This window comes from Podarcis erhardii (genome assembly GCF_964252035.2).
Source record: "Podarcis erhardii genome assembly, chromosome: 3".
Lineage (NCBI taxonomy): Eukaryota > Metazoa > Chordata > Lepidosauria > Squamata > Lacertidae > Podarcis > Podarcis erhardii.
Genome location: NC_138507.1, coordinates 122,796,159 through 122,823,537, shown reverse-complemented (window position 1 = coordinate 122,823,537; position 27,379 = coordinate 122,796,159). Strand labels below are relative to the sequence as shown.

Genomic DNA, 27,379 nt, shown 5'->3' with positions numbered 1-27,379 from the left:
TTCCAAAATTCATGTCATTTTTGCAGCCCACTGCTTCCTCCTCTTTCATCCCCATGACGTCTCTCTCTCTCTCTCTCTCTCTCTCTCTCTCTCTCTCTCTCTCTCTCTCTCTCCTTGCATCAAACACCATGCAGGAGACAATGGGCCAGCAGGCCAAGACCATGAGATCCCAGGTCAAGAAAACCACCATCAGAGACAAGCTGAAGCAGGCACAGAACTTCTTGCAAAAGCTGCGGTTCCTGGCAGATGAGGTGAGGTGACCAGGTTCATCCATATGAAACTTGAGCCTTGATTAAATATCTCAGCACTGGGCTTTGAGCAGCCAAACATGCAGGAACCGGGAAACACAGAGGGCTGGATTGAATGACCCTTTGATCTCCTTCCTAATCTGTGTACGTTTCCGAGCACAATTCAAAGTGTTGGTGCTGACCTTGAAAGCCCTAAATGGCCTCGGTCCAGTATACCTGAAGAAGTGTCTCCACCCCCATCATTCAGCCCAGACACTGAGGTCCAGCGCTGAGGGCCTTTTGGCAGTTCCCTCGCTGCAAGAAGCCAAGTTACAGGGAACCAGGCATAGGGCCTTCTCGGTGGTGGCACCCGCCCTGTGGAGCGCCCTCCCAGCCGATGCCAAGGAGATAAACAACTATCTGACTTTTAGAAGATATCTAAAAGCAGCCCTGCTTAGGAAAGCTTTTAATGTATGATGCATTACGGTATTTTTACGGTATTATTTATTATACTGTGGTTCTATGAAGTCTGCACTGGATCCAGGTGGCATATCCAGCCATGAGGGTAGGTGTACAGCGGATTGTGGGCAAATTGCCTCTTGAAGCAGGAAGGCTGTTACGCTAGGGGGGCAAGTATTTGGGGGGCCAGGAGCCGAGTTCAAGAGGAGCTGAGTTCACAGGCAGGCAGAGTCCAAAGGCAGCAAGAAGAATCAGGCAGAGACCAGGAGAACCAAGTTCGAGAGAGACTGGGGAAAACCCTTAGAACAGGAAGTGAGAGCTGGTGCTTGAAAATGGGGAGTGGCTTCCCCAGGTGTTATTTCCTGGGCTTCTGGGTGAGGTGACCTGGGCAGGGCCTTGCAGAGGACCAGGCCAGGTAGATAATGTGCCCCCCCTTTTTTTACCCTGGGTAAAATCTCATAGAATCATAGAGTTGGAAGAGACCACAAGGGCCATGGAGTCCAACCCCCTGCCAAGCAGGAAACACCATCAGAGCACTCCTGACATATGGTTGTCAAGCCTCTGCTTAAAGACCTCCAAAGAAGGAGACTCCACCACACTCCTTGGCAGCAAATTCCACTGTCGAACAGCTCTCACTGTCAGGAAGTTCTTCCTAATGTTTAGGTGGAATCTTCTTTCTTGTAGTGTGGAACCATTGCTCCGTGTCCGCTTCTCTGGAGCAGCAGAAAACAACCTTTCTCCCTCCTCTATGTGACATCCTTTTATATATTTGAACATGGCTATCATATCACCCCTTAACCTCCTCTTCTCCAGGCTAAACATGCCCAGCTCCCTTAGTCGTTCCTCATAAGGCATCGTTTCCAGGCCTTTGACCATTTTGGTTGCCCTCCTCTGGACATGTTCCAGTTTATAATATAATTAATATAATTATAATTAAAACTTCTCTGTCTTCTTATTCTACTCTTAAAAAAGACGTATGCTTGTGAGAAAGCCACTATTGCTCCTAAGCCACTATTTCTTTAAAAAACATGGTTTCCACCCAATTTTATCCTCATTGAGCTATATGTACTCCTCGAGGGTAAGTAATATTCCTGGCCAAGTCAACAAAATTTTAAACAAATGGCCACATCTTCATCATTTTTTCATCCTTTTCCAAAAAAAAAATTAGCGATAAGAAGGCCAACACACTTATCTTTAAGGTACGTGTGGTTTTAATTTTTGGCAAACAAGATTTCAAACAAAAACTCACCAACTTTTAACAGCATGAAAAAGTGGTCCGCCATTACATTTGTGGCGCGCTGGCTGCTGGAGCCTTGGCCACCTGGTGCCCGTTCCGCGCTCCTCTGCGGAGCTGATCGCAGGTCCCACTCCGGACGTCGGGAAGCTATTCTCTCATGCTGCCAGCCAGGGCCCCAGGGAATCCGCCCGCCACCACCTTTGTGCTTCCACGTTCACCCCAGTGCATCCCCTGTGATTGTGAATATGCTGACCGAAGCCCTCTTTGGAATCGGAGGCCCGGGCCAAGTGGCCCATATGGCCCCCCATCTGTCTGGGCCTGCTCCTGGGTGCACTTGGTTGCGATGGATAGAGAGGCAAGCTCCAGTGTTCCTGGGTGCTTCTCAGCTCTTGAACCTTCTCTCTGCTCCCTCTCCTCCCTTCCCAGCCCCAGCACAGCATCCCGGACGTCTTCATATGGATGATGAGCAACAACAAGCGCATCGCCTACGCCCGCATCCCCTCCAAGGACATCCTCTACTCCATCGTGGACGAGGAAACGGGGAAGGACTGCGCCAAAGTGAAGACCGTCTTCCTGAGGGTGACGTGGCGGCTGCTTTTTAACCCCCTCCTTGGGACGCAGTTTGATGGGCGGACGGATGAGGGGAGGCTGGGAGGGAGGGGGGAGGGCATGAGAGGTGCAATTTAGAAAAGAGGTTAGGTGGATAAGAAGCATCTCAAGTGCCAAAGTCCTCTTGTCTGCTCCATTGTCATCTCAGAGTGGCAGAGATGGAAATAATGACACGAGACACAATTCTTAAGGTTAATGGGCTAAATATGGCCACAACTTTTCTTTGGTTCTTTTTGCAGCAAATGGATCCAATATTAAAAACCAATGAAGATTAAATTGCAAAATAACAAAAATAAAAAAGAAAGGGGACTTCTGGTGCTCAGAGAAAAGTGAAGGTTGTGTAATGCGCGCTCTCTCTCTCTCTCTCTCTCTCTCCCTTGGCCTTTCTTCACTCAGTTACCAGGGAAAAAAGGTTTTGGGCCGGCCGGCTGGACAGTGCAAGCCAAGATGGAGATCTATTTGTGGCTGGGGCTCAACAAACAGCGCAAGGACTTCCTCAGTGGCCTTCCCTGCGGCTTTGAGGAGAAGAAACTTCCCAAGGGCCAGAACATCCCTTCCTTCCCACCCATCAGCCTCCTGTACAACAGTAAGAGAACCCCTTCCTTGCTTCTAGTGTGGCCGGGGACCCCACAGGTTCACCTTTGTGCCCTACCTGTAATCCCAGGTGTGGCAGGGCAGGTCTTCTTTAAGGCACCCGGAGCACGCACAGAGGCACTGTCTTCCTGACTGTGTTAAATTTGGCCCAGGCTCAGCCTTTTGTACTGAAGGCAGGTCCTAAGGTCTTATGAAAGGATCACCTTAAAAGATGCCCAATGGCTACACTCAGGCAAATGCCAAATGTGTATCACTCCTTGGGGTGCATGAATCCAACAATTTCAGCGTCTCTCTGTTTCTCATTTTCCCATTCTTCAGATCATCCCATTTGCGTGGCGAGTTCCCGCCTCCCCCCTCAGAAATAAAGACACGAGACACAAGAATTTGAGTTAATGGGTCAAATTAGGCCACATCTTTATTAATTGCAGGAATTGAGCGGTATTGGCTTAGGCATTGGTCCTATCAACTAACCGGCTTCAGCCTGATTGCATGAAGACCGGTGAGGGTTAACCACCAGTAGGGGGAGTCCCACTGATGCACATCAACTAGGAGCTCCCCCGGGGTCAATGCTCGGGTGCGTGCAGTGGGCCCACACCTCCATAGGCTTAAGACAAGGCCACGCCCCCCGGAATACTTTACCAGACTACCCTTTGTTTTTGGGGAAGGTGATGGCGCTTCCTCCCCCCTTCATCTGCATAATAATACCCCTACCAATGCCTAACCGCCAGTACCGGGGAGTTGTGACGGTTTGCTACGAGGTAGGCGAAAACCAAGTGGCTGGTGCTAATCTGCCAATTGTAAACAATTCCTACCAGGCTCCTTGACAGCGACCAACAGAAGTCCATAGCAATGTCGGAGAGCCTAGCCTAACGGGTGGGAGGGGAGGGAAAACCTGATCAGCTGAGGCACGGAAAGAGGGAGATCCTTGGCCGCGCCGGCCCTAAATAGGGCTGGCCCCACCTCCCGGGCCAGCCGATTGGCTGGTCAGGGGGATGACGCATCCAAGGATTCCCCTAGTATCGTGGGGGCTGTAAGCCAGCCCCCACGTATGGGGGGAGGGGCGTGAAGCCCGCAACCCCACCTCCTCCCTAGCTCAGAAGTGGCTTTCTGCAAACGCCTGCAATTTATTTTAAAAAAGGATTTACAGTGGTACCTCTGGATGCGAACAGGATCTGTTCCGGAGCCCCGTTTGCATCCTGAGCAGAAATTGCGTGCGCGGGTCACAATTCACCATTTCTGTGCATGCGCACGATGTCATTTTGAGCGTCTGCACATGCGCGAGCGGCAAACCCCGGAAGTAACGTGTTCCGTTACTTCTGGGTCGCCGCGTAGTGCAACCCAAAAACGCTCAACCTGAAGCAACTTCAACCCGAGGTATGACTGTATATTTCTCTTGATGCACATTTTTTGTACATACTTTTGACTAGTGAAAGCATCCCCCCCAAAAAACAATATCCTCCTAATACAATGTATTCCCCCCATTACAATGTATTCCACTCCCTCCAAACACACTTCCCCCTAACACAATGCATTTTTAATACATTATTTTCGCCAATATACACATCCTCCTGTGCAATCTCTGGCTGGGGAACTGCACCCCAAATTTCGCAGAACTGCAAATTTCGAAGAAGTGCTGCAGTTTGGTTCGTGCATTCGTTTGCAAAGTGCGAATTTTGTACATTCCGTTTACGGTGTCAGCTAAACTTGTGGTCCTCTGTCGCTGCCCCAAATCCACACGGAGTCACCTCCCTCTCTTTCCTTTCCTTTCCCCTGTGCAGTGAAGCAGGTCTTCCAGCTTCGTGTCCACATGTACCAAGCCAGGAGTCTCTTCGCAGCTGACAGCAGTGGCCTCTCCGATCCCTTTGCCCGGGTCTTTTTCATCACGCAGAGTCAGTGCACGGAGGTAAGAGGAGGAGATATGTGATTCAGAGATGACTGGTCCTTGTCTGAATTTCTTGCTTGTTAAAAGCGGAAGTGATGTTCCATGCAGCCCAAATGGCTCGTGGCTCCTGTTGAGGGTGGCCAAACCTTTCCAGTACGGTTTCCTCCCAGTTCCACGTTTTTATTATCCATTTCATAAAATTAATACCCTGCTTGGTTGTAAAACAAAACAAATCTCAAACGGGTTTGCAAAAAAAACCAAAACAAGAAAATTATAAACAAGAAAACAATAGTAATTTAAGACTTCTGAAAAGTTAAAACAACAAAAGACCAAAAATGGATTAAAACACGTGATTGGGCTTGTTTAAACGATAATGGCTTTAGCAGGAAACTGCCCGATATCAATTGGCAGGGAGTTCCAAAGTGTAGATTCCAGTCTTCAGTTTTCTGCAATTCTGCATCTGTCTTGTTTTTTAAAAAAAGAAAAGTTATTCTCAAAATCCATTTTATTGTGATTTTCTCCTAATACACACATTTAGCAACTTTTTGCCTGCCAATTTTGCAAAAGGCCTTCCTGTATAAAAATGATTTTTTTAAAAAAAGGTGCTTAAATGTGGAGGTGGCTTCAGAATTTAGATGCCCCTGTAGAAAAGGCCCCATCTCTGACACCCACCAAACAAAGACAAAGATAGTGGTTGCCTCAAATGCAAAATTCCAGAAGGAATATAGCAGCAGTTCCTGCTGTAAGCAAAAGCTCTGCAGAATTTCAGGGAAAACTGAAAGAAATGGAATATGGGGTTTGAAGGAAGAGGTTCATGCACACCTTGAGTCCTTCCTCCTCCTCCTCCTCTTTTCAGGTCCTCCAGGAGACACTTTGCCCCACGTGGGACCAGCTGCTGGTGTTTGACAACGTGGAGCTATATGGGGAAGTCCATGAGATGCGGGACGACCCTCCCATCATTGTCATCGAGATCTATGACCAGGACACCGTGGTAAGAGGGTGTGCTGGTCCTGTGGGTTACCCGAGAGGTGAGGTCCAAGTCCGGTCCGTGGTCAGAGGTGTAACATGGAGGCAGTCCTTAGCAGCTGAAGCTGGGTGGAGGGCAGGGAGTCGGGTGAAGTCAGGAACAGGCTTGCAAGCAGGGAGCCAGGGCGGGGAAAGCAGGAAAGCAGGACAGGGTTCAGGCAGGAACTGGCAATCAACCATGTTGCTCCCACAACTTGGGACTGGGGCTGGTCGGCTTTTATCTGCCCCGAGGCATAGGACTCCCTGATCCTCTGGTGACTTGCCTCTCCTGGCCTGGAGGCGAGCACTCCTCCTGCGGGAACTTAGTTCCCTCCGCCTCTCTGCCCTGAGCCTCTGCAGCTCAGGAGAGGCTGGAGGGTTATCGGACCCAGAGGCAACCTCAGCTTCCTCTGACGGGGCTGAGAGTGGAGCAGCTGCAGGCAATGGGTCCTCCATCACCTCAGGAGCCAGAGCAGACTCAGCTTGTGCATGCACCTGAGGATCAAGCACAGGTGAGGACCCTTCAGGCTCATGCCCCAGCCCCGGCTCAGCTGGTTCTGGAGGCGGGGAATCCTGCGCAGGCTGGGATCCCTCAGGTTCAGCATCCCAGTCCGAATCCCAAGCTGTCACAAAGGGGCCGGGAAGGGAAGTGGTGGGAATCATAGCATAGTGGGGAAGCAGACTTCTTTACCTGCATTGTGTCAGGCAGAAGAGGAACCGACCCAGGTTGCCAGGAACGTATAAGACAAGGAAAAGTCCTTACCACCTGCTTGCTTATTCAATATTTACAGAGAGAGGCTTGGAAATGCAGCCTTTTCAAATAATGGTGTTGTCCCGAGTAAATCTCCATGCCCCTTCTCTCCCACTTCCTCATTCGCCAACAGCACCACTCCCTTGACGATTATCTGTTTTCAGGCTCTTTGCTCTCCTACTTTCAAGGCTCGCCGGGTTCTGGGAGATGGTGGGTCTGGAATGCTTTCTAGTGTCAGCCAGCTACTCCGACTCTGCCTTCTCCTCCTCCTCCCATTATTTCCCAACTTCCCCCCTCATCTTCCTCTGAGCTGTGACCTCCCTCAAACCCCACTAGTAATTTTGAACTGTCTTCTTCTCTGGAGGGGTCAGGCTGGGGAGATGGTCTCCACCATTCCTCCTCTACCCAGTCCCTGGTGGGAGAGATCTCGCATCCAGCACTGCTCACGTGTTTTGAGTCTGGACCTCTGGAGCTCCCCATAGTGACGTCTCCTGTCACACCCTCCCTGCCCCACCATTTTTGGTCTGTGGTCCACCATGCTGCTTTGAGGACCAAGAATCAAGCTAGATATTCAGAGCAGACTAGCTGAGATCTTGTTTGGAATGGATGGAAGCCACAACCCTGAGATTGAGGGTCTCATGCTCAACCAACGGAGCTCTCCACCTTTTCCATCTCCTTCCAGGGAAAGGCTGACTTTATGGGCCGAACATTTGCCAAGCCCGTGGTGAAGATGTCAGATGAGGAGTACTGTCCGCCCCGCTTCCCGCCCCAGCTAGAGTACTATCAGATCTACCGGGGCAACTCCACTGCCGGGGACCTGCTGGCTGCCTTTGAACTTCTCCAGGTAATGGTATCTCCAGGACGCATGCATGGGGGGGGGGGCAAGTGGCTCAAACCTGGCTGAGCCTGAGGTCCCCAAATGAGACTAAGAGGGGTAGCTGATGCCTCAGAATAGAACCAGGTTTTGAGATGGCCTTCAGGGCTTGGAGGACTGTGCCAAATGAATTTTGGCAAATGTGAGGTTCTACACTTAGACAGTGTGCTGGTCCCATGGGCTAACCGAGAAGTGAGGTCCGAGTCCAGTCTGAGGATGATGGTGCAATATGGAGGCAGTCCGTAGAAATTGAAGCTGGGTCCAAGGCAGGGAGTCAGGTGAGGTCAGGAGCTCCGGCAGTGAAGCAGGTCAGGGAACAGGCTGGAACTGACAACCAACGATGTTGCTCCCGCAACTTGGGACTGGGGCTGGCTGGCTTTTATCTGCCCCGAGGCATGGGGCGGCCCCGATCCCCAGGTGACTCGCCTCCCCTAGCCTGGAGGCGAGCACTCCTCCTGCAGGGACTTAAACGAGCCTCCCTCCCCCCCCAACACTCAATCTCATTGCACTCTGTGTGCTTATCGAACAACACACCACCTCGCAAGTCAGTTGCGCTATGTTATTTTCCGTTCAATAGCCTAACAGCCCACAGATAGAAGCTATATTTTAGCCTGTCGGTATGGCTGATTATATTTCTATATCTCCTGCCTGAGGGTATAAGATTAAAGAGGTGATGGCCGGTGTGTGAGTCATCCCTGAGAATTTTTCTCACTCTCCTAAGGCAACGATCCCTTGCGATGTCATCTAGCGGACTCAAGGGACAGCCCATGATATCACCACCCTCTGTAGAGACTTTCTGTCCATGGCTGTCAAGCCAACATATCACACTGTGATACAATATGAAAGGACACTTTCTATTGTGGACCGGTAGAAGGAGTTCATCAATTGTTGTTTAACATTATTCTTTCGCAAGACCCTGAGGAAATGGAGTCTCTGTTGGGCCTTTCTGACCACCTGAGTTGTGTTGATTTTCCAAGTGAGGTCCTCACTAAAGTAAACTCCCAGGAATTTAAAGGAGGAGACTCTCTCCATACAGCGCCCCCCTCTGATATACAATGGGGCAGGTTCCCCTCCAACACCATCTCCTTTGTCTTGCTAATATTTAGGTGCAAGTTATTCTCTAAGCACCATGTAGATACTTTTTGAACCTCCCCCCGTACACTGATTCATCTGCGCCTACAATTAGGCCCGTTATGGTGGTATCACCTGCAAAGTTAATAATTAGTGTGGATGGATCAGATGATATGCAGTCATATGTGCACAATGAGCACAGGTAGGGAAGAACCAGATGCACAAATATAAGAATTGGGGGTGGGGCCACCTGGCTTGCCAGCAGGACATGCGAAAAGGGTTTAGGAGTCTTAGTGGACCACAAGCTTAACATGAGTCCACAGCGTGATGCAGGAGCAAAAAAGGTGAATTCTGCATCAACAGAAGATAGAATCAGGTTCTGGGATGACTTTCACAGGTTGGAGAACTGGGCCAAAACCTAACGAACTTTTCTGTTATAGTTCCCAGGCAGCTAGTACTGTAGGCCTGAAACTTACCGTATTTTTTGCTCTATAGGACGCACTGGACCATAGGACGCACCGGACCATAGGAGGGGGAGAACGGGGGGGGGGGGAGAGAATTGCCTTCACCCCACTGCCCTGCAGAGGCTTTGCGCAGCCATCCCCAAGCTAGAACAGCGAGACGGAGCATTGCGCAGCACTCCATCTCGCTGTTCCGGCTTCGGGGACAGCCTCTGAAGCCTCCGCAGGGCAGCGGGGTGCCTTCACCCCACTGCCCTGTGGAGGCTTTGTGCAGCTAACCCCAAGCTGGAACAGTGAGACGGAGCACTGTGCAGCGCTCTCTCTCCCTGTTCTGGCTTTTGGCTTAGCCGCACAGCCTGCATTTGCTCTATAGGACGCACACACATTTCCCCTTAATTTATGGAGGGGGAAAAGTGCGTCCTATAGAGTGAAAAATATGGTACACTGGGGTTATGTTTTGGGGGTCTGTGCACAAAGGCAAAGCCAGGAAGATCCCCCGAATTGTGCCCCTGCAGCCATTCTCACCTGCTCAAAGCCATTCCTGGGACGTTAACATATGAGCGTGCTGGAGGTGAATTAGTTAAACAAGTTACCCAATCAGAACCCAGGGGGGTGGAGTCAGAGGGACTATAAAATCAGATCTGGGAGAAGTTCGTTGGGAGTTGGGTGGTTGGTTGGAGTGGGAGTGAATTGGGATAGAGTCTGTGGGTAGGCTGAGTTAGTGTAGAGAAATAAGCTGAGTCAGGAACAACTAGGAGCTAGGAAGACAAGGAAATATCTGAGAGGTGATTTAGTGAGTGAGAGCAGGTAGCGGAAGTTATAGGTCTGGATAGGCACCCCATGATTGTAATTGACAGATACCATTTATGAAACCACACACTTGTTAAACTGCAATAAATAAACATTAGTATTGTACCAGGTAGGGCCTGGGTGGTGGCAGCGAGAAATAAAGTGGTGGCACAGGGATCACCACAATTCCCACCTGCCCGAATTGGGACACAGGCTCACATTTCCTTCCCAAAGCCTGGTATGCCTTTGCTCAGCTTTGGGAAGCAGGAGGAAGGGCTCCAACTCTCATGCCTGTTTCTCAATGCTGCTACCACTGTGGGAGCTGCTTCTGGGGTCCCCATCCTCAGGCCCCATGAAATTGGGACACTCCAGGACAGAAGCAGAGCCCAGAGTGCCTCTAAAGAAAGCAGGGCAGTCCTGCTTAAAATGGGGCAATTGGAAGGTATGTTACTGGCCTCTGCGACACTCATGCTAAGGCCCTGAGATGCTTCTGCAAGATCTTGCAGGGCTGTCTGAGATCTCTCAAGATCTCACGATGGCTCTGCAAGTTCTTGCAGGAGCATCCCAGGATCCTGAAATGATCTTCCCAGAGATTAGTAAGTAAAAAGCTCTTTAAAAGCTCTTTCAACCACAGGAAAACCTAGTGCAGAAAGAGCTTCTTAAGCCCTCTGTCTTGCTTTCTGAGTCCTGGAAGCTCTCATAAGATATGGTTCAGCCCCTTCCGATGGGTTTTCCCTGTTCTCTGGCCCTCTTTATTGATTGATTGATTGATTGATTGATGAAGCACACAAGGCTGCGATCACATAAATAAATGGCGCACAGATTTCAGGTCTACTGTAAGTTGTGTGGATGGAGGAATCTCCAAGTATCCCACCTGCCAAAGACACAACTCCTTCTTCCATCTCACTCTTTGAAAGCGGACTATGTCTTCTCCATCTGCTGCACTGTTTGCCTGTTTAAGAGTGGACTTTGTTTTCTTTTCTTTACATCTGTGGATTCGTCCTGTCCTGTCCGTCCTTCTGTCTGTCTGTCTGTCTGTCTGTCTGTCTGTCTGTCTCTCTTTCTGCCCTGCCTCCATCTTCTCAGCTTCCTTACGACGACGAAGAGATCAGGCGGGCCTTGCTGGCGGTCCATGATCCGTGCGTGCCACAAATCAAGGTGCTTCCCAGATTGCTGCAGCCAAAAGAAAACCCCTTTGTGATGTTCTCATTCCTCTTAGCTGGGGGCCTTGCCTTGTATTACAGGCTATCCTGATTTGGTTTTTGTTATTCTTATTTTGCCCTTTGCATTATCTCGCTCTCTTCCTCTTGTCTGCATGAACCAAATTAGGTCAAGCTCTGCTTGTCTCACAACCCAACTGTCCCGCTCTCCCTCCCTTGACTTTTTCCATCCGTAACTCGCTCACAAATCGCAGAACGGGGCCTTGGGCATGCGGGTAACCTCCAAAGGGGCTGTTCTGCACATCCTCCAGAAGAAAATGTCAACTCAACCCACCAATCACCCTTTCTTCCCCAAAATGTTGGCACCTCTCAGAAATCACCAGCATGCTCAAAGTCTTTCTGCCTGCCTCTTGGAGCTATTAGAAACCTGCATGGTTGTAATAGTGATTCAGAGATGTACAGTTTCCAATGTGAAATTTCCACCCGGATCACAGAATTAATCTTGATTAGACTTTTGGGCACTGCACAAAGCACCATGTTGGTGGTTTCTGCTCAAATATCAGAAAGAAACAACGTTGGGGAAAGTGGCTTCCATTTCTGCTCGGAGTCCTTCTCCCTGAATCAGGACTCACCTGAGTGGTACCTGTTTGTACCAGGCTGCTGCCAATCCATCCACTGGCACCTGTGAAATGACTCAGGAAATATCCCTGGGGAATGCACTAGATCAGGGTTACCCAAACTTGGGTCTCCAGCTGTTTTTGGACTACAACTCCCATCATCCCTAGCTAACAGGACCAGTGGTCAGGGATGATGGGAATTGTAGTCTCAGCCATCCCAACATGGAATCCATCATTCTGCTTCCCCACAGCAGCCATGTTGCGCGATGCCCAGCGCTTTTTTTCTGGGGAGATATAGGGGTACACATACCCCTAAACATTTTTTGAATCTTTGTACTTTTGTCCATTTACTGTATTTCTTTTCCCCGATGTGAACTATCAAATGGTGACTTTTCTTGAGTCAAAATGAGAGTACAGTGGTGCCCCGCAAGACGAACGCCTCGCAAGACGGAAAACCCGCTAGACGAAAGGGTTTTCCATTTTGGAGGCTCTTCGCAAAACGAATTTCCCTATGGGCTTGCTTCGCAAGACGAAATGTCTTGCGAGTTCCTGCGGGTTTCCCCCCCCTTCCCCCCTTTTCCTAAGCCGCTAAGCCGCTTATCAGCTGATCCGCTGATAAGCCGCTTAACAGCTGATCCACTAAAAGCCGCGAAACCGCTAATAGCGCTAATCCGCTAAGCTGTCAATGGGCTTGCTTCGCAAGACGAAAAAACCGCTATACGAAGAGCCTCACGGAGCGGATTAATTTCATCTTGCAAGGTACCACTGTACCCCTAAACATTATTTTTTGAAAACAAAAAGCACTGGCATTGCCACACACTCCATGGCAGCCATCTTGTAACTGGCACCCATGGTACATTCTCATCATTCATTCCAAATGAGCCCTCAGTACCCGCCCAAAAAAGTTGGCAACCCCCTACCCTACATGATTCCTTGAGTACCAGTCTTCGTTTCAAAGACTCGGGCAAAACACTGGACCCAAATTTTCCAAGTCACACAGTATAGGATGAAGAGTTGACGTACTCTATTCAAAACCGTGACTTTGGGCTTATCTTATTCAAAGCAGGGATTCTAAACTCCCCAACTTAGCAATGCATGAACGGGATGGGTTAACCTTCCCAGGGTGAACGAAAGCATCATGGCGGTTGGCAAATGTGTGTTTGTTTGTGTGTGAGTGAGAGAGAGAGATTGCTAAAGAAACAGATTCTACCTGCCGTCCTTCTCTCTTGCAGATTGGCCCAGCCGGGAAGTCAGAGCTGCCTCCCATTGACGGCCCCACGGACATGGATCGGGGCCCCATCCTGCCTGTGCCTTTGGGAATCCGCCCTGTGTTAAGCAAATACAGAGTGGAGGTAAGCTTAAAACCTCGGTGCTGGGCTTCCTGAATGGCGGGTGGGTGGACTGGTGCTTCCAAATAATAATAATAATAATAATAATAATAATAATAATAATAATAATAATTTATTACTTATACCCCGCCCATCTGGCTGGGTCTTCCCAGCCACTCTGGGCAGCTTCCAACAAAGAGTAAAAATACAGTGGTGCCTCTCAAGACGAAAAGAATCCGTTCCGCAAGTCTCTTCGTCTTGCGGTTTTTTCGTCATGCGAAACAAGCCCATTAGCGGCTTAGTGGATTAGCGCTATTAGCGGCTTAGCGGCTTAGCGGATCAGCTGATAAGCGGCTTAGCGGCTTAGAAAAAGGGGGGGAGGGAAAAAAACCTGCAGGAACTCGCAAGACATTTTCGTCTTGCAAAGCAAGCCCATAGGAAATTCGTTTTGCGAAGCACCTCCAAAACGGAAAACCCTTTCGTCTAGCGGGTTTTCCGTCTTGCGAGGCATTCGTCTTGCGGGGCACCACTGTACATTAAAATGTCACACATTAAAAACTTCCCTGAACAGGGCTGCCCTCCAGGTAGTTGTTTATCTCTTTGACATCTGATGGGGGGGGCGTTCCACAGGGCGGGTGCCACCACCAAGAAGGCCCTCTGCCTGGTTCCCTGTAGCTTTGCTTCTCGCACGGAGGGAACCACCAGAAGGCCCTCAGCGCTGAACCTCAGCGTCCAGGAAGAACGATGGGGCTAGAGATCTCAGTTGGTTAGAGCGTGGTGCTGGTAACGCCAAGGTTGCAGTTTCGATCCCTGTACGGAACAGCTGCATCTTCCAGCATTGCAGGGGGTTGGACTAGATCAGGCATGGCCAAACTTGGCCTCCAGATGTTCTGGGACTACAACTCCCATCATCCCTAGCTAACAGGACCAGTGGTCCGGGGTGATGGGAATTGTAGTCCCAAAACATTTGGAGGTCTGCGTTTGGCCATGCCTGGACTAGATGGTCCTCAGAGTCCTATCAGGCATGGGGGGGGGTCTCTACGGGGGCCCCAGTAGTCAAATGCCGTTGAGCTCATTGCTCTTGAACTCTAATTGAGCGATGAGTTTTTGGGGATGGTGGCTCTTCTCTGCTTTCGAGGGAAGTCTCTGCTATCAGCTCTCCCCTTCCTTCTCTTCCAGCTCTGAGTTCTGCTGTAATTCAATCCTGTCTCCCTCTTCTCTTGAAACTGATGGAGGGGGGGGGGCGATCGCCATCACTCCCTCTCCTCCTTCCAGGGAAGCTGAGGAAAAGGAGAGGGCGATCCCCAGTGCTCCTCTTCAGTCCAGTCCCTGACCGGTCCCTTCGTCGGACTCCACAATTCTTTGTTGTTGTTGTTGTTGTTTAGTCGTTTAGTCGTGTCCGACTCTTCGTGGCCCCCTGGACCAGAGCATGCCAGGCCCTCCTGTCTTCCACTGCCTCCCGCAGTTGGGTCAAACTCATGCTGGTAGCTTCGAGAACACTGTCCAACCATCTCGTCCTCCTTCGTCCCCTTCTCCTTGTGCCCTCCATCTTTCCCAGCATCAGGGTCTTTTCCAGGGAGTCTTCTCTTCTCATGAGGTGGCCAAAGTCTTGGAGCCTCAGCTTCAGGATCTGTCCTTCCAGGGAGCACTCAGGGCTGATTTCCTTCAGAATGGAGAGGTTTGATCTTCTTGCAGTCCATGGGACTCTCAAGAGTCTCCTCCAGCACCAGAATTCAAAAGCATCAATTCTTCTGTGATCTACAATTTTATAATTCTAGACGAGGGTGGTGCTGCGGTCTAAACCACTAAGCCTCTTGGGCTTGCTGATCAGAAGGTCAGCAATTCGAATCCCCACGATGGGGTGAGCTCCCGTTGCTCGGTCCCAGCTCCTGCCAACCTAGCAGTTAGAAAGCACACCCAAAAGGGCAAGTAGATAAATAGGTACCACTCCAGCGGGAAGGTAAACAACGTTTTGGTGTTCTGTTGCGCCAGAAGCAGCTTAGTCCTGCTGGCCACGTGACCTGGAAAAACTATCTGCGGAAATGCTGGCTCCCTCGGCCTGCAAAGCGAGATGAGCACCGCAACCCCAGAGTCGCCTTTGACAGGACTTAACTGTCAGGGGTCCTTTACCTTTACCTTTTCATAATTCTAGATCTTGTTCTGGGGACTGAGAGACCTGAAGCGCGTGAACTTGGCCCAGGTGGATCGGCCTCGAGTGGACATCGAATGTGCCGGGAGGGGAGTCCAGTCGTCCCTCATCCAGAACTACAAGAAAAACCCCAATTTCAGCACCTTGGTCAAATGGTTTGAAGTGGTGAGTATCTTTTCCCAGCAGAGATGGGTGCATAAGGACATGAGAAGAGGTTGCTGGATCAGGCCAAAGGCCCCTCTAGCCCAGCATTCTGTTCTCACAGTGGCCAACCAGAGGCATGTGGGAAACCAGCAAGCAGGATTCGAACACAGGAGCCCTCTCCCCTCCTGGCTTTTGGATCGCACCAAAGGTCCATCCAGCCCACAGTGGCCAATCAGGAGCCAATCCTTAGAAGCCCACAAGCAGGGGTGAACGAAAACGTCATCTGACACCTGGGGTGGGGCGTCACTACACAGGGCGCATGCGCGGCATCGCTACATACGACATATATGGCATGCGTAGCGATGACGCACATGCACTGTACATAGTGGTTTGCCAGTGGCACTGCTCCAGTGCCGTACGGTCAGTACTGGGATCCTCTGCTCACGTCTGCAACCGTGAACGGAGGATCCTCTACATGTGGCTGTAGTGGTGACACAGGGATCCCACCGCTGTCCGCACGGCGCTCGAGCAGCCCCGGCGGCAAACCGCTATGCACAGCACATATTTGGCATTGTTATGTACAGCGCATGTATGCGACTGTTGGGATCTCCGCTCAGCCAAGCTGATAAAGCTCATCTTCCTCCAGAATCGCCCCCGACGATAATTAACAACCTGAGCCTTTGATGAGGCCTCGGGTACATTCCCATCCAGCAGAGAATCAAAGCAGCACAGGTGTGATGGCCTGGGATTCCGATTCAGAGGATGAACCAGAGGAATCCCAGCCTGCACAGGAGTCCCCGCCTCCAGGGCTGGCTGAACTGGGGCAAGGCCTAGATGCTGAAGAGCCTGCACCTGTGGCAGAGCACCGGGAGCTGGCCCCAGGTGAAACCCTTCTGGCCCCAGAGGGGCTTGAGGACTCAGTGGCTACAGGTGAGCCTCCTCCAGGGCCCAGTAACCCTTCGGCCTCTCCTGATCTGCAGAGGCTTAGGGCAGAGAGGCGAAGGGAACTGGTTGCTCCCAGGAGGAGTGCTCGCCTTAAGGCCAGAGGAGGCGGGGCTCCTGGGGGCCGGGACCGCCCCTGGCCTTAGAAGAGGATAAAAGCCCAGTCAGCCCGGTCCCAGGTTGCGGGAGCAACATCGTTGTTGGCTTTGGACCTTCCTGTGTTCCTGATCCCTGCTCGGCCTCCTGTTCCTGACCATCCGGTGCTCCTGTACCCTGCTCGGCCTCCTGTTCCAGCGTTCCTGTTCCCCGCCCGGCTCTCCGCCTCGGACCTTGCCCCTATTCGTGTGGACTCAGACTACGCTCACGGTACCTTTCCCCCGGGTCCAGCACAACAAGGAAGTGATGAGATTTATGGCTACATGGCTAAAGAGTTTTATTTCTCGCTACGCAGACAGCAAAGAAAAATACACCCTCTCTCTGTGAAAGCAGAGAGCAACTGAAAAACAAAGGAACAGGAAACCACTAACGTCACATCCATCTCCCATGAGACTTCCAACAGTATGGAATGTGGGGAATGTAAACAGAGTCTTGTGACTCCAAAGCACTGCACAGTGGCAACACACAGAAACTAACAGCGCAGCCGCACACCCGCTCTAAACAGCGGTTTGCCACCAGTGCCGGGATCCCCTGCTCACGTCTGCAGCCCCGAACGGAGGATCATCTACATGCGGCTGTAGTGGTGACAGAGGGATCGCACCGCCATCCATACGCCGCTCAAGCGGCCCCGGTGGCAAACCACTATGTGCAGCCCATGTGCGGCGTCTCTAAGTACAGTGCATGCATGCGACACCACACACGCGCTGTAGATAGCGGTTTGCCGCTGGTGCCGGGATCCTCTGCTTGCAGCTGCAGCTCCAAACAGACGATACTCCACATGCAGCTATGGTGGCGCAATGGCTGCTCGTGCTGCGGTGGTGGCAGGAGCCCCCATGGGGTGCCTTCTTGTCACCCCCCCAGACAATAGACCCCCCCCCCCGCCCTCCGTTACAACGCCACTGCTCACAAGGAGAACATGGAGGCAATAACCCTTTCTCACACTTGTTCTCCTGCAGTTGGTCTTGAGAGGCAACCTAGATGATCAAGGGTCTGTAAATCAAGTCTTATGAGTGTTATGCAATGCAATTCTGGGCTGCATCAATAGGAGTATAGCATCTAGATCAAGGGAAGTAATAGTGCCACTGTATTCTGCTCTGGTCAGACCTCACCTGGAGTACTGTGTCCAGTTCTGGGCACCACAGTTCAAGAAGGACACGGACAAACTGGAACGGGTCCAGAGGAGGGCAACCAAAATGGTCAAAGGCCTGGAAACGATGCCTTATGAGGAACGGCTAAGGGAGCTGGGCATGTTTAGCCTGGAGAAGAGGAGGTTAAGGGGTGATATGATAGCCATGTTCAAATATATAAAAGGATGTCACATAGAGGAGGGAGAAAGGTTGTTTTCTGCTGCTCCAGAGAAGCGGACACGGAGCAATGGATCCAAACTACAAGAAAGAAGATTCCACCTAAACATTAGGAAGAACTTCCTGACAGTAAGAGCTGTTTGACAGTGGAATTTGCTGCCAAGGAGTGTGGTGGAGTCTCCTTCTTTGGAGGTCTTTAAGCAGAGGCTTGACAACCATATGTCAGGAGTGCTCTGATGGTGTTTCCTGCTTGGCAGGGGGTTGGACTCGATGGCCCTTGTGGTCTCTTCCAACTCTAGGATTCTATGAAGACAAAAACTGCTCCCTTTCCCTTATAGGGTAATCCAGAGCCCATATAGAGTCCTTAAGTAGGTTCCCTATCAGTAGGAGAAAATAACAGAGGCCAACCAGAGAATATCGAAAAGCAAAGCGGCTAGTAAGCCTGATCTTCATTAAACTGTTGCAACATGGTCCCTACTCACCACATGCAGGAGGAAGGGAGAACCCTGAACAGTGGTGCGCAAGCCCTTTCGAAATTGCCCACCCTGTAGCCCAAGACCACCCCCAAAAACATCATACATACATCACAGAAGGAGGCGGTCTACAGCAGAAATCCTGCCTTCCAGGATACCTGATAGTGGTCACTGATTGCATTACCTGGGCAGCCTGGCCATTCTTTTGTGATGATTAATACTTCCTGAATCCAGGTCAGAGGCTCACCCTATTCATACACAAATACACCCTTAAGACAAGATTTGCAAGCAAAAAGACAACGGAAAGGCTTCCTCCATTTGCCTCCCTTCCTGCAGAGGAATATTTGAGGTCACTGGGAGAGTTGAAATGGCTCCAGGATTGCTCTCCTGACACGCAGTTTATATAATGTATGTGTTTGCCTTGTGCATTTATGAACACTTAATTTATATTTGAGACCTTAGAATTCTTATGACATGAGGAACGGTTGAAGGAGTTGGGGAAGTTTAGCCTGGGAAAGAGGAGACTGCTTTGGAGGCTGTTATGCAGAGGTTGGATGGACACCAGCCAGGGATTTTTTAGCTGAGATTCCAGCATTGCTGGGGGTTGGACTAGATTTCCTTTGGGGGTGTCTTCCAAACACTTCATTTCAACTTAAAACATTTCCCCCGACCTGACTGGAAGAATCCGCGACCAGAAAGAAGAGGAGTTTCAAGAGGACTGGAGGAAAATTAAGGACTATTGGAATAAATATTGTAATATAAAAAATTAGAAATTACTTGAAAGAAACAAATAGGCCTAGGATTAAATTAAGTTATAATCAAATAAATGGGATCCAGAATATTAAGAAATGTGAATAAGATGGACTATAATTGGAAATTGTTTTAGTTCAATAATGATATTGGAAAGCTGTTACTCTCAGCTACAAGGAAACTCAGAAGGGAAGGACTAGAGGAAGTCAACCAAGATGTTTAAAAGGTTGGATTTGTAAAGAATTAAGTTTGTTGTTATTGTTTATCTGTTTATGTTTCTTTTTCCCCTTTCGTTCACTGATGTACAGTGGTGCCCCTCGAGACGAATGCCTCACAAGACGGAAAACCCGCTAGACGAAAGGGTTTTCCGTTTTGGAGGCACTTCGCAAAACGAATTTCCCTATGGGCTTGCTTCGCAAGACGAAAATGTCTTGCGAGTTCCTGCGGGGTTTTTTCCCTCCCCCCCCTTTTCCTAAGCCCTAAGCTGCTTATCAGCTGATCCGCTAAAAGCCGCTAAACCGCTAAAAGCGCCAATCCGCTAAGCTGTCAATGGGCTTGCTTTGCAAGACAAAAAAACCGCTATACGAAGAGCCTCACAGAACGGATTAATTTCGTCTTGCAAGGCACCACTGTATTTTTCTTTTTTCTTTTTTCTTTTTTTCTGTTTTTGTGTGTTATTCTGCCTTGTGGTTTTTGTTATTATTGTGGAAAATCTAATCTTTTTTAAAAAATAAAATAAAATAAAATAAAATAAAACATTTCCCCAGAGCGGCAGTAAGCTCATCCAATCAGATATCATCATTCTAGATTTGGGACCAATGAGGGCATTGGAACAAGGAGGAGGTGGCTGAGATGACCCTGAAGACACCAGAAATCTGTTGATTCCTCCCCTCCCCCCTCCCCCAACCGCCAAAAGATCCCTTTTAAATCCTACCTTTGCATCTGGCCCCTTGCAGGATCTGCCTGAGAACGAGCTTCTTCACCCCCCGCTGAACATCCGCGTTGTCGATTGCCGCGCTTTCGGGCGTTACACCCTCGTGGGAAGCCATGCTGTGAACTCCCTGCGGAAATTCATCTATAGGCCTCCGGATAAGAAAGCCCAGCATTGGAGCACAGCAGGTAGTCCCAGAGGACGGGAGGGAAGGTGATGATATGGGGTCTGGGAGACGGGGCACTTCTGGTGTGAACTATGTGTGTAACTTGGAACAGGGGACGACCAGTACAGTCATACCTCGAGTTGAATGCACTTCCGGTTGAGCGCGTTCGAGTTGCGCTCCACGGCAACCCGGAAGTAACGGAGCGCGTTACTTCCGGGTTTCGCCGCTCGTGCATGCACAGACGCTCAAAATGACGTCACGCGCATGCGTGGAAGTGGCAAAACGCGACCCGCGCACACGCAGATGCGCCGTCGCATCTTGCCTTCCGTTCGGGATGTGAACGGGGCTCCGGAATGGATCCCGTTCACATCCCAAGGTACCACTGTACAGTCATACCTCGTGTTGCGTTTGCTTCACGTTGAGTATTTTCATACTGCGTACCGCGGCGCCCCGGAAGTACCGGAAAGGGTTACTTCCGGGTTTCGCCGCTCACGCATGCGCAGATGCTCAAAGTGATGTCACATGCATGCGCAGAAGCGGCAAATTGTGACCCGCGCATGCACAGATGTGCAGATGCAGGTTGCGTTCTGCTCAGGTTGCGAACGGAGCTCTGGAACGGATCCCGTTCACAACCAGAGGTACCACTTTAGGGTCTTGGTTTGCTAGACAGGAGGGTGTGGGGCAGAATGCTATTTAATGAGCCTCCTCTGTAATTAAGAAACTGAGCTCCATGAGCAGCAGAGGTCCTGGTCCGAATCCCAAAGCACCTAGGAAATTGCTTGGGTAACCTTAAGCAAATCACTGTTTCTTTCTTTGCTTCTCCCCACAACCCCACATCTGAAATAAATGTGGGAATGTTCAGGGTGGCAAGAGCCGTTCGACAGTGGAACGGTCTCCCTCGGAAGGTGGTGGGCACTCCTTCCTTGGAGATTTTTAAGCTGAGGTTGGATGGCTACCTGCCATGGATGCTTCAGCTGAGATGTCTGCATCTCAAGGGGTTGGGATAGATGACCCTCAGGGTCCCTTCCAACCCTAGTCTATGGTTCTATTTCAATTCTATGGTTCTATGAAATACAAAGTGCTGGGATTATAGCTGAGCCTGGGAACATCCGTAACACAAAGGTTCTTGTGCATTCAACATATTTGTGTGCTTATTCTCATCCCTGAAGCTTGGAGGCGTTCTCCCTCCAGTATTTTCTTCTCCACTTTTCCATTCATTTTTTTCTTCCTTTTATCACGCCTTCTGGGAGGGATGTAAGAAGAAGGCAGCTATCTCTGTCCTGTCTTGGTCACAATCAGGGCTCTTTCTGAACCACAACAGTTCGTTTTTTGCCAAGTGCTATGTTATTCATCTCGCTGTCCACTCGTTGATATAATTCACATAACTATCTGCATAAATTGGGGATTCCGCGTAATTCATGCCATGATTATTTCCAAAACATTCGTTTCGTTGCAAAGGGAACACAATTTGAATGGGGGAGGGGAGGATGTAATTTTTTTTATTCATTTCATACAAAATTATATAACACTCAAAGTGTTTTACAAAGCAATCAAAATAATAAAATTATTAGTAAAAAGAATTAAGAGATTGTTTTTTAAAAAGCAGTAAATTAAAAACACACCAGCTTTCTGGACATCTGAGTAGGCTTGTCTAAACAAAAATGTTTTTCCATGAATGTTACTCACAAATGCTACTGGTCCAGAGATGGAAAGAAGATAAAGTCCCTACCAGAGAAGAATTGGATGCCAAAATGGCTAAAGTTGATGGGTTATGCCAAAATGGCTAAAATGAATCAGAAATCAGGAAGACCAAAAATTTAATAAGGAAGACCAAAATGGCTAAAATGAATCAGAAATCAGGAAGACCAAAAATTTAATAAGGAATGGGGAAAATTTGTAATTTATCTTATAAAACCATTGCAAACAGTTAAAATTGTTAGTAGGATTGGAAAAAGACTTGTAGTTTAATGGTATATTTTGGACACAATGGAGAGGTAGAAGATTTGGGTTATCATAAAAGATGCAGGAGGAAATGGTTAATGAAGGACCCACAAAAGGGAGGAGAGAAGTCCAGGAGATTCTTTGGAATCTTGTTTCTATGCTGTATGCTGGATATGTGACTGCGAAATTTTAATCTGAAAAATCAAATTAATTTTTTTTAATAAAAAATGTTTTTATCAGGCTCTGAAAAGAGTACAGGGAAGGTACCTGCTTGATGTCAAAGGCAGGGGGTTCCAGGGATGTGGAATGGGTGTTATGTGGCACCTGTAAGATGGAAGGTGTCAGGGGGGCATATTTGGGGCAAGGCCACCTTGCAGGGAAACAGGTACCGTTCACAGACTAAAACAACCACCAACTGTTGGAGCCTCCGCTACGAGCTGCAAAAGCTCATCCTCCGGTTGAGTCCTTCAGAATCGCCTCCAATGATGATTAACGACCTGAGCCTCTGATAAGGCTCCAGGCACATTCCCTCGTTACACAGAGTATCCAGCAGCAGGGAAGGACGAGAAAATATGAACTACATTGCAAAGGGTTTTATTTCTAGTTACGCAGACAGAAAAGAAATATATGTGCTCTCTCTGTGAAAGCAGAGAGCAACTGAAAAACAAAGGAACGGGAAACTGGTAACATCACATCCGTCTCCTGTCTTCCATGAGACTTCCAACAGTCTGGAATCTCAGGAATGTAAACAGAGTCTTGTGACTCCAAGCACTGCACAGTGGCACAAACAGAAACTAACACTATCCACGGGATTGATTTCCATTCCGGACACAGGGCAAATAAGCGAACACTTTCTGTTTCTGCTGGAATTCTCCAGAATCTCTGCCTTCTGGCCACCTCTGTCCTAAAACAATTCTCTTCTTCTTCTTCTTCTTCTTCTTCTTCTTCTTCTTCTTCTTCTTCTTCTTCTTCTGTCTCTCCGTTTCCCTCTTTTTCTGTGCTTGGTTCTCTTTCTCTGTCCTCTGCCCAGCTAAGCTCATGAGTGCCTATGCAGCCCTGGCCAACGGTGGACCCATCTCTCACCCCACAGGGGAAATCGTGGTTAACATGGAGCCCGAGGCCCCCATCAAGAAGATGGAAACCATGGTCAAGCTGGAAGCGGTACGTTTTCTAAAATATATTTATTGGTGTGTGCTTGTCGGCATCCTTCGGGGGTCGAGATGCCAGCTGGCTAGCCCCCAGCTGGATCATGCCCTTCCAGCCGTGAGGAACCCCCAACCTCTGGTGCGACGTAAATCAGTGACTCAGACTTCAAAGCCTGAGCACACTGTATCAGCAGAGCATACTGCGCAAACAGAAGAGGCGTGAGGCTTGTGGAAACATACTAATAAGCTACAGATTTATGAAGCATAAATCAGGACAAAAGAAACATGTTGTCTCTCTTTTCGTCACCTCAGAGAAAGAGAGAGAGTCAAAAGCAAAAGCTATACACAACGGAAGTTCCCAGCAAACTGTGCTGGAATGTAAACAGATATGTGACACGTAACAGTTCCATGTCTGCAACTAAAGGTGGAATGGAAATTTCCAACAGTGCTTTTCTCCTTGTAAATTTAACAGAGCACAAAATAAAATAAAATAAAATAAAATCGGGATTAAGGGGTTTTCTTAGGATGAGAGAGGGTGTGTTTGCTATGTCCCGTTGGGGAAGTAGTGGTGGCCCTGACCCTCCTTCTGTTGGGAAATGCTCTGGGTGGGGAGAATGGAAGATCAAGGAGCGTCAGTTGCGGGGAAGAGTGAGGAATTTCCTTATTTTTTATATGGGAAATGTTGGAGTGTATGCAAACCGCAGGCCTGCCTTCCTCTGTGTAACTGTGGCTTCTTCTTCCTTCCCCTCTCCTTTCCCTGGAGGCAGAACTCTGATGCGGTCGTGAAAGTGGATGTGGTAAGTGACAGATGCGCCATGCCTGGCTCTGTGGTGACTGTCAGGAACATGCCCCGCCCCCAGACCTCAGCGAAAGAGCCAGCCTCAGAAATTGAGCTGAGCAAGCAAGAGGCTGACTCTGTAGATGGGAGCTGTCTGTTGGAAATCGGCCCCCTAGGGAAAGGATGACTCCTCTTCCCAGGCACCGGGGCTTCTCTCCGGTGGTCACCCTCTGGCTGATCCTCCCTCAGTCCAGAGAGACCGGTGATAAGCGACACCTCCCTTTTGAGAGATGCACACTCACTTTCCCCTTGCATCTCAGCAGAAGAAAGAGACAGTCTGAAAGTAGTCTAACATTCTACTTTATTCAACAGACTGTACACTGTACACAGAGCTAGTACAAACATGTCTGCTCTCTCAGCAGCCTCCGTACAACTCACTGATTCCCCCTTTGCAGCAACAACAGGAAGGTCTCAAGTGACACTGAGAACACAACCCTGGGAACAGCGTAGGACATCCTGTCTCACGCTCAGAAACATCAGCAACATCACATGATGTAAACAATATGCTGCTACCACGCAGCTGGTGGGAACTCAAATCCCAACACTGTCTGAGTTTAGAGAGGACAGTCTGGCTCCCCTCCTTCCCAGGGAACAAGCTGCTAGCTCCCAAGGAGAGGAAGAGTTGGAAGTTGGTCCAAGCATTGCCAGGCAACCAGCTGATAAGCCAGGGTCAGAGGCTGTGTCTTCTGGGGAAGAGACAGGCAGTGGCGGAGAAAGGTGGGGCGGTGGGGGAGGGCTTCCCCGGGTGTCATCCCTGAGTGGGTGCCAAAATAGCACACTGTGTCGGGGTGGCACTTAACACGGGGCCTGGCCTGCAGCGTGCCCGAGCCATGCATCTCTCCTGGGAGTGATGCAGTGGCTCAGGTCCCTGTGCTGCCTGAAACGGAAGTTTGGGGATTGTGTCCACCAAGTGGACTCCGTGGGCAGCTTGCCACAGCACCCCCTGGGCAGATCACTGTGGCGCCCCCCCCCAGGCAGATTGCTGCAGGACCCCTCTGGGCGGATTGACGTGGCACCCCCCGGGCAGATTGCCGTGCCACCCCTGTGGGCAAATTGCCATGCCACCCCCATGCGTGGATCTCCCTGCCCCCATGCACGGATCACTCCGCCCCTGCTGCTCTGGGTGCTGGAGCAGCTAGCTATGCCCGTGGAGATAGGCCAGTCATGCGGTCCCCAAACAAGGAGATTGGAGAGGCTCAGAGAGAAACAGAAGGGAAGGAGTAGAAAGGTGGGATTTTGGCGTTCTTCCTGTTTGGGGAGGGACGATGAGTCTGTCGCGAATTCTTTGCAGTGCTTTAGCAGAAATGCTTAGAGTTCCAGGTTCTTCAGTGCAGTATATTTATTGTGAGCTATCTATATACAAATATCTACAGAAGCAGTTCATGCAGTCAAACACAGTACCTGGCTGCACCTTAAGGCAAATAGGAAGACACACTCTCTCTGACCACACTCCTCTACACCACCACCTTTACTGCTGGACAGCTTTCCCTTTTAAACCGATGACAGCCAATCAACTGTCAGCGCATTACTGCTGAGTCTTTCTGACCCTGCACTTGTGTAGAAAGTATTGCAGGCTGATTGCATCAGCCAGTTGCATCAGCTAGCAAACTCAGGCCTGCAGACTTACTATCTCACACAGCATTCTGTGGATCCCAACAGAGTCAGACTGAGCAACTTCTCCTAATGAGAGCAGGCAAGAAGGCCATGCTCTGGATTATTTTCCTTGTAAATAAACTACATAAAACTGACGGAGATTTGTTGCTGCTTATCCGGCTGCTTGCTTGCCAGAGATCATTATAGTGACGACAGAGCTCTTGCGCATGCTTTTGCTAGCTGTCAATCCAAGGCCTTCCTCCCCGGGAACCGAGGGCTGAATTAAACTGAGCGTCATGCCACACATTTAAAGCACTATGATCCCACGACGGGCATAAGAAAAGCCTGCTGGATCAGGCCAATGGCCCAAATAGTCCAGCAATCTGTTCTCATTTTTAATGTTTTGTTTTATTTCAAGATTCAAAGTTACGCTTTATCACTCAACGGTTATGATCCTATTCTGCAATACTAACGACTCCCCGCTCACCCAACTTCAATGCTTATCATCACGATTACATACAATTGTGTTTTGAAACTTCCATCATATCCAGTTTCACCCTTTTAAAAGAGATTTCTTATACGGTGGTACCTTGGTTGCCGAACTTAATCCATTCTGGGAGTCCATTCGACTCCCGAAACCAAGACACAGCTTCCCATTGGCTGCAGAAGCTTCCTGCACTCAATCAGAAGCCGCGGAAGCCATGTTGGATGTTCGGCTTCCGAAAAACGTTCGAAAACCAGAACCTCTGTCACCCTCCTCTTCCCCATTATTTTCAAGTCGGAAGAAGAGAAGGAGAAGAAGAAGAAAAAGAAGAAGAAAGGGGGTGCAGAGGAGGAGGAGGACGATGAGCCTGATGAGAGCATGCTGGACTGGTGGTCCAAGTATTTTGCTTCCATCGAGACGATGAAGGAGGTGAGTGGTTGGCAGGTGTCGATCAAGAGCGGCTGGTTCAAAATATGGGGCAGTAAACCACACAAGAGCCGTTCTCCCATTCTGCAAAACAAAGCGAATTCTAATTCCAGACGAGATATACTTGGCTCTTCCCGTATTGTTAGGCCGGCTTGGTCACGTGCCGACAAATTCCTCCAGGGCTTCTGTGCGATTAATGCTGCTGGAACAACTTCATCCCAGCATGCATTGCAAGGGGTTGGACTAGATGGCCTCTGGGTCCCTTCCAACTCTACAATTCTATGATTCTATAATTCAGTGCCCTTCTAGGCTGTGTATTCCAGGGTTCAGCAAACTTTTTAAGCAGGGGGCCGGGCCAGAGTATATTTTGGAAAATAATTTTTAAAAATGAATGAATTCCTATGCCCCATAAATAACCCAGAGATGCATTTTAAATAAAAGGACACATTCTACTCATGTACAAACACGTTGATTTCTGGACTGTCCGCGAGCCGGATTGAGAAGGCGATTGGGCCGGATCCAGCCCCTGGACCTTAGTTTGCTTACCCATGGTGTATTCTGTGATATAGAAAGGCTGCCTTAGCTGTGATTGTGGCATTCTTTTGTGATGATAAATACTTAATTCCTGAGTCCAGGTCACAGGCTCACTCTATTCTATACCCAAATGTGCCCTTAAGGCAGGATTTGTGAGCACAGAGACAACAGGTGAGGCTTTTCCCATTTCTATCCAAACTGCAGACGAATATTTGAGGTCACTGAAAGAGTCAAAATGGCTTTAGAATTGTTCTCCTGTACTATTTCAGACACGTGGTTTATATACTTATATACTTATATACTTATGTATGCGTTTGCCTTGTACATTTATGAACATTT

The 27,379-nt window shown here is 49.4% G+C and overlaps 1 protein-coding gene across 4 annotated transcripts in view; it reads left to right on the top strand.

The window, feature by feature from the left end:
* OTOF (otoferlin) overlaps positions 1-27,379 on the top strand; it is a 203,173-nt gene that overhangs the window by 135,337 nt on the left and 40,457 nt on the right. For 3 of the 4 annotated variants that reach the window (XM_081854517.1, XM_081854516.1, XM_081854519.1), the window contains exons 4-15: positions 135-251; positions 2,350-2,502; positions 2,929-3,118; positions 4,905-5,029; positions 5,865-5,999; positions 7,447-7,608; positions 12,969-13,088; positions 15,217-15,378; positions 19,939-20,101; positions 23,111-23,181; positions 23,933-23,962; positions 26,375-26,509. In XM_081854517.1, coding sequence (XP_081710643.1) covers positions 135-251; positions 2,350-2,502; positions 2,929-3,118; positions 4,905-5,029; positions 5,865-5,999; positions 7,447-7,608; positions 12,969-13,088; positions 15,217-15,378; positions 19,939-20,101; positions 23,111-23,181; positions 23,933-23,962; positions 26,375-26,509 — 1,563 coding nt within the window. Of the gene's footprint in view, positions 1-134; positions 252-2,349; positions 2,503-2,928; positions 3,119-4,904; positions 5,030-5,864; positions 6,000-7,446; positions 7,609-12,968; positions 13,089-15,216; positions 15,379-19,938; positions 20,102-23,050; positions 23,182-23,932; positions 23,963-26,374; positions 26,510-27,379 lie in introns of all 4 variants that reach the window. The other variant, XM_081854518.1, reaches the window with a different exon arrangement.